Raw genomic sequence first — 7,313 nt, 5'->3', positions numbered from 1 at the left:
AGGCTTAAAACCTAAGATCCTAAAAAATATAGAGTATATAGGATTTAATGTATAGATTATAGAGTATTAGGGTATATAGAATATATAGAGTATTAGGGTTTAGATTTTAGTGTATAATTAAATTATACAGTATAAATTAAGAATATACTAATTTTGTTTATTCATTATACTAATTTTATTTAACAGTATTTGCTCCAGCGCGCATTATATTGACCTTATATTACATGAAACCTACTATATAATTTGATTTCTTCAATGTTTTTTATCAATTAAGTAGATAATATGTTAAATAAACATATGGTAAAGTTTCATTCAAAATTTCCGTATTTTGATAATAATTTCCGTCATTTCCATCTAATTTCTGTCGAAATTTAAAAATCTTCGAAATTTCCGTCGAAATTTCCATCGAAATTTCCTCGAAACTCGAAATTTTATTCCTTGATTTTGACCAAAAATTAAATTGACTATCTATTAGGGTCGGTTCAATTATGATCTTAAGAAAACCGACTAGAACCAAACCAAACCGATTGCCCTCCGGTACTCAAAAAATCACATCCATTTTTTTGGGTTTTATCATGTATATACCTTTATCTATTTTTTTAATTAATGAAAAAATAAAATATTCCAACAATACATTTGTAATTCGAACAAAAAAACTCATTTGCAAAGTTTAATCTAAAATGTCGGCCAAACAAAAATCTAAAACAACTCATTTGCATATATAAAAAATCCAATAAAAAAGTTACATGAATTATAAAAAAAAAAAAAAATTATGTCGTTGCAACTATTCTTCTCTCTTCAAATGCTGCAACACCTTGAATTAGCTTAAAAATTTGTTTGATCTTTTCGAAAAGGTCATATACAAGACAAGAGAGAAGAATTCTTAGGCCCAAAAAAATGTGTTGTTTGAATATTTTTTTAATTAATTAAAACAGTAGATAAAAAGTGTATACAGAAGAAGACCCAAAAAAAAAAAGGATGTGATTTTTTGGGTACTAAAGGCATACCGAAGAAGTGCAAAAAAAAAAAAAAAGCAAAAATTATTAAATGGATGTGGTTTTTTGGATACTAAAAGCGTACTAGAGAAGAGCAAAAAAACAAAAAAAGCAAAAATTATTAGAAATAATTAAATAAAAGAGAAATTAATAAGTAATAAAAAAGTGAAACAAAGTTGAGTAATAAACTAATAAAATATAAGGATAAAAATAAAAAAGAGTTGTCAAATTATTTTTCTCTTTCATCATTATAATATCAAAAATAATTAAATACAATAGATTAACTTATGGTTAATTTTTTAAACACATAACAACATTTTAGATAAGAAGTAAGCATACAACTGACTTAAAGGATGTGAGCAAAACTGCTCTCTAAAAAAGTCAAATTTTTAATCAGTAAAAGTTGGCTGTTGTCACATGTGATATTTAAATAATCCCAGTATTCCAAGGGTCAAAAGAATTGCTGCAGAAGCAGAAATGCTTCTTGGGGGTCGGGACTTGGGTGGACTATATCTTGCTACCAAAATAAGGACATGATGCATAGAAATTCTCATCTTGTCAACGGACAAAAACTAAGAACTAGCATTGAAAAGTGAAAACTAAGAGAAATTCTCTTGTAAGCATAAGAAATGGAGCATCCAAAACTAAACTTAAAACTTCAAGTCTCAACTGTCGAAAGATAATCTTCGAAACTGAGGCAACTAGTCATACACACAGCTATAGTGCTATATTAGAACCAGGTGAGGCAATTCAATCAGGTAAATTACAAGTAGTAAGGAAATCACTGTCGAGGCAATATTCTGCTAATGGACAATCCAAGTTTAACAAGAGCAGCTACCAAATATTATCAAATCAGTCGGTCAATTTTTGAAGCTCTTGGGGAGACAAATAACAATGATTTATCCATTTGAAATAGATGAAAGCACATCAAGATACAAGTTCATGTTACCACTCCTTTTCATAAAATCTAGATTAGAAAGGCAAGAGAAAAAATGACGGGAAAAATAAAAATCTCCAACACATACAAGATACAGCCCAAACGGAAAATCACATTTAAAATAACCCTAAAGATAATACAAACCTCTTCATTTTTTAACCTATTCTGAAAATCAGAATCAAAAAAATATAAAAGCAAACACATTTAGGTGCAAAACAATATCCAGTATACCTGCCTGCCAGCCCAGTACATGTCGGGCCAAATTGGTCTCTCTACTTCTGGTTGCTTGTGCCCTTCTTCTTGAGTAGGCTTCCAAACTTGCGGAGTAAAGGCTTCTTCTTCTTCTGCTGTTGCTGCTTTGATGAAGAGCTTCCGCTATCATCAATGTTTTCAGTTGAAGTTACTCCATTTATCTGATCAAACCTATCACTACCCTCCACCTTTGAGTCCACTTCCTCTTCGAAGGATTCCTGCTCCTGTTCCCTCTCTGGTGAGAATTCTTTCTTTTCAATCTTGCAGCTCTCCCACATCTTATATTCAACTTCTACTGACTCATCTTCTTTCTCTTTGCTTTCAGATTCCTTTGGTTTCCCGTTCAGAGCATCAATTTTAGCAGAATCCATCTGTTCAGCCTTGTCATTCAAAACATTACTATTCTCTTGAAATAAATTTTCACTCCTGGATTCCTCACATTGATGTGGTAGAAGCTCCATTTTGGGTTTCTCTTCTCTTCCATGCCCATTCTCTTCAGAGAATTCAACTACCTTTGGAAGCAAATCATAGTCCTTTTCACTATCTGTTAGCTCACCATTTTCCTCTGCTTGCTTCTTGGCCACAGCTTCTTCAAGCAACTTAGACAAATCCTCAACCTTTTTAAGAGATGCAGCATCCTTGTTTTGGAGCTCCTCATTTTCTTGAATAATACTCTGGAACTCATTTTCTTTGTCCAATAAGCTTTCCTTTAGTTTCATGTTCACAGTCTTTGCTTCTGCAAGCGCTTCCTGCAAACAGATAACCTCAGATTCAACTTCCTTCAGGCTATCCTTCAACTGGGTTTCTTCCTCCTTCATAGCACAAGCTTCTTCATTGGTTTCTTTGAGCAAATGTAGCAGTCTGTTTATTTCTTTTTCCCTAGAAGAGTTATCTTCTTCTGAATGCTTTACACAACTCACCAGGTGAAGTTCTTTCTGCTCCCAGTCATCCTTCGCATTTCGGAACTCAGTCTTGTATTGTTGTATATTACTTCTAAGAAGTTCAATTTCATGTTTTGCATCATCAAGCATGGCTTCATACTTTTCATTGGTTGCTTTCAAGACCATTTTTAGGTCTTCTATCTGGGACTCATAATTATCATGCTCAGCTTGATTGGTTAGGAGCTTTTCTTTGGCTTCTCTTGCTTCTGTGGAGACTTCATGTAAGGCTGAAGCTAAGCTTTCCATTGCTTTCTTGCTCTTCTCTTCTTCATCCCTGGAATTTTCCAACTCATTTATGAGTTTGTTTTTCTCTTCTAATAGAGTTTGAACACTGGATGCCGCAAGCTTCTCGTTGCTTAAAGCCTGGATTTTCTCCTCCTTCACGGTTTCCAGCTCAGACTTAAGTGACTCAACGATTATTGTCATTTCATTAGTTTCTTCCTTGGCCATATCAAGACAACGTTCTGATTCCTCAAGATCCCCTCTATGTCTTCCAATTGTAATTTCCAGCAAACTCACCTTCTCTTTAAGAGCAGCAATTTCAGATTCTGCATCATGCAATAACTCATTCTTTCCCTCTAGTTGTTTCAAGACTGAATCTAAAGACTCTGACGCAGACCTCTTCGACTTATTTGCTTCCTCAACCTGCATATCTAATTCCTCAACCCTATTTTTCCACTCCTCAACTACACTACGTGCATAAGATTCAGCCATCTTGGCTGATTCTAGCTCAACATTCAGCTGTTCAATGGCAGCCTCTTTCTCTATCAATCTCTCCTCACAACCTTTCGCTTTCTCAAGTTCTTGTTTGAGAGAGTCTACCTCTGATTTAAGCTGAAGCACCATTTTACTGTTTTCGCTAGACTCTGTTTCAATCTTTGAATCTAGCAAGGCCTTCAACCGAGTCAATTCAGCGGAGAGAATGTCCACCTTCTCGGCATGAATCTCAGCAATCTTAGTTGCATCATCAGCATGGCTCAGTGCCTGGTTTTTTGCATCACAGGTCATGGTCAGCTCTTGCTTCACCCTTTGAAGTTCCTGAGTGGTAGAGAGCAGAGTGGCCACATCCAGAGCATGTTGATTCCTCACAGCTTCAAGTTCTTTCTCCCGTTCCTCTTCTTTCTTTTGGGCTGCTTCGATTCCTGCCTGCTCCAACTCGACAGCGCGGAACTTCTCAATTTCAGAATTCTCCTCGGCTCGCTTTTGAGCCACCAAAGACTCTCTGAGCTTCTCATTTGCTTCCTCAGCCACTCTCTGCGCTTCTTTCAATTCATCAATTGCTTTTGCCTTCTCTTTCTCAATCAATACTATCTGCTCCTTTGCTTTCTTTAGGTCTTCCTGAACAAGACACAATTGAGCCTGTATTTCGGATCCCTTTGCAACCCGTGCTGGTTGTTTCTGAAAATATTATCAATCAACAATGTAGATCAAAATTTCGGATCAAAATTCACATTACCATGACCGCCCAGAGAGAGAGAGAGAGGAGATACTCAGTTCCTTTTCAAGAATCAAAAGGGGGAAAATGAAATACAAATTTCAAAGTCCATTTCCAATAACTAATATTTCGTTTCTAAGACATCATGAAACACTTTGGGATCATTTAATTTTCATTTTTCTGTCTAAGCAAAACTAAAACAATTTATAATGAAGTATCCCACATAACAACCGATTCCATTCTTTACATTTGTTGAAAGTTCCAAAGATCGAAATGTGCTATAAAGTATTGAAGATAAAAAAGCATTTAAACTGTAAGTTGCTAAAACTTACTTCAGGTGGGGTAGAGATCTTTGGTGATCGACGCTCGAGTGTGGACTTGGAGTTGACAGACCGCGGGGACCGATCAACTGAGAGGCGAGAATTTTGCAAAGGAGAGGGTGAATCGGATTCTGATTTGGCCACTCCCCTGCTCAGTTTACTAACTCGAGGGGTTGCTGGTGATGCTTTTTTAGGAGTTTCGGATATAGTAGATCTGTTCAAGTTCAAAGCGTCAATAATATAGTAGCATATCAAGAACCACTTAAATAAAATAAAATAAGCACACACCCCTGTCGGACCTGTCCACATATTCAAATGGGGTTCTTACAAGGGTGATGGATCTAACCCAAAAATTGGAAATTTATGCAGAAAACATTCACTACCCGAAATGCTCAGACAATCAAACACAGCGAGCTAGAGAGAGAACAGATCCACCAAAAACAAGGATAAATTTCCAACAATTGGGTGAATAACTAATATCAGGATCAAGAATCAGAAGACATAAGTAAAACCCATGTGTAAGAAAACCAATTCAGAAACAACCAAGGAAGACGTTTGGAAAATTAGAGAAAAGATGATTTTGAGTTTGAACAAAAAAAAGAAGCACAAAAATCCTGTGGAAATCTTAAAAAACAGATCCTTGACACAGATGAATCAGGAAAACAAAAACAAAATCCCAATTAGAAAACCCAAATCAGGATCTTGGTCTGGGTCAGACGCACACAGAGAAAGGAGAGAGAGAAAGAGAGTACTTACTTGGACTTGGAAGACATGGTGGCGGAAGAAAGAAAGTGGAAGTGGTAGTGGAGCACTAGGACTAGCGGACTAGGAGTAGGAAATTTGTGGCTTGTTGTAAGATGGGGGTTTGGGATGCCTAAAATGCTGGCATTGAAAGTGCAAATGTAAGGTCCAAGAAAGTTTTTAGATGACAGATAACATGTTGTTGTAATTTCCTTGTTTCTAAAAAAAGGGGCATGAGGATATGAACCAGAAGATGTTCACCAGCAACTAAAAAGGAATTTACAGAAAACCAACAATATTATTTGGCTTGTTTTCCTGTCTCTCAACTGGCCACACACACGGCACAACTCAACTTCTACAATTCTACTCTCTCTCCTTTACTTCTTCTTGAGTGAGTGTGAGTGTGTATTTTACTATTTGCAGGAAAATCCCAACAAAGGAGTGCAGATAGACAAAACTCAAAAGTGTCCCTACTCCACTACTAGTACTTCTTTAACCTGTCAAATCTCAATTGTATTCGTATGACAGAGTCACTTTTTCAGAGGCAGAGGCAAAGACCTGTGGATCTACCAATCTACCATTACATTACTGGCCCTGCTTTTTAGGAAAGTAGATATTAGTTTAGTCAAAAGTCATGGGATGAACTTGTAAGTTGTAACTGAATTTTATTTACTTTTTATAAATGATTTTTTTCTTTTTATTTAAAGAAGGTGAATTTGATGTAAAATAAATAAATAAAACCAATAAGGTGAATATGAGTCTATTTTGCTTACTATTCTGGTGGTGAAGTATTACCTTCTAATAAAAATTTGAGAAGTGACATTATTTAAAAATTTAATAAAGAAAGAAAAAAAAATTTGTCATTAACTTTCATTTTTATTCTAAAAAAAATTACTTGTCAAATTTTTATTAGAAAGTAATACTTTACCACCTTTAAGGATGGTGAGTAAAAATAAATTTAAGTGAATATGATATTAAAAAAATATTGATAAGTTGATTTTTTATAAACAAATATTAAGTATAAGTGTATAACCCATGTTTTTTATGGCTACAAAATAAGTATAATTTTTTTTTTCTCTTCATAAAACTTAAACGTCAAATTCATGGAACACTTGCCCGTTACCTTTATTTTTTTTGGTCACATAAATATAGATAACGAATTGGTTTTTTTTCTTTCTTGATTGCCTTTTTTAATAGATAATGAACAGATGGAGTTTCTTGATAATTTTGTAATTCCTACTTGAGATAGATGGTTATAAATTATTTTTTTGGATCAAATAGATGGTGATAATTTGGCAACTAATACTTAATCAATGCAATTGAAACCCATAGTCAATTTATATGTCTTTATGGTAATATTAAATGTATATTTGTTAATAAAAGAGAAAATGGAGTACCATATTTATCTACACTTTTATGATACATACTTTTTGCAATTAGAACCTTGGCGTGCTTTAAGTTTCCGCCCGATACATTAAACATTTAAACGGTAGGTGGGGTCGAATTGTCCATTTATATAACTTTTTCAATTTTCACTGTCCCAAGTCCTGACTTAGCTTTAGTTCGCTTGTCAGTTGTATTTTTTTTTTTTTCAGTATTTGAATTGTCTTTAATTTACCAGTTTAAAATTATGATTCAAAATATTTTTTTTTTATTTTAAATAAAATTTGTTGTAATTTCAAATTTATATTG

At 34.3% G+C, this 7,313-nt stretch overlaps 1 protein-coding gene across 1 annotated transcript; it reads right to left on the bottom strand.

Moving 5' to 3' along the window:
• Positions 1 to 1,871: 1,871 nt before the first annotated feature.
• LOC147289061 (WEB family protein At3g02930, chloroplastic-like) lies at positions 1,872 to 6,021 on the bottom strand. The gene is made up of 3 exons (XM_086238202.1): positions 5,637 to 6,021; positions 4,893 to 5,094; positions 1,872 to 4,523 (listed from the first exon to the last, which is right to left on the bottom strand). The coding sequence occupies exons 1-3, from the start codon at positions 5,651 to 5,653 to the stop codon at positions 2,205 to 2,207; spliced, it is 2,538 nt and encodes an 845-aa protein (XP_086094328.1). The 5' UTR covers positions 5,654 to 6,021; the 3' UTR covers positions 1,872 to 2,204.
• Positions 6,022 to 7,313: the final 1,292 nt, after the last annotated feature.

Source organism: Dryas octopetala, chromosome 3 (genome assembly GCF_963921425.1).
Source record: "Dryas octopetala chromosome 3, drDryOcto1.1, whole genome shotgun sequence".
NCBI lineage: Eukaryota > Viridiplantae > Streptophyta > Magnoliopsida > Rosales > Rosaceae > Dryas > Dryas octopetala.
The sequence above is the reverse complement of the archived record's forward strand: the minus strand, read 5'-3'. Positions and strand labels throughout refer to the sequence as shown.

Coding starts and splice junctions, on each gene's coding strand:
- LOC147289061 (XM_086238202.1), bottom strand. Junction 4,524..4,892: donor AGATCTCTACCCCACCTGAA/GTAAGTTTTAGC, acceptor TAATATTTTCAG/AAACAACCAGCACGGGTTGC.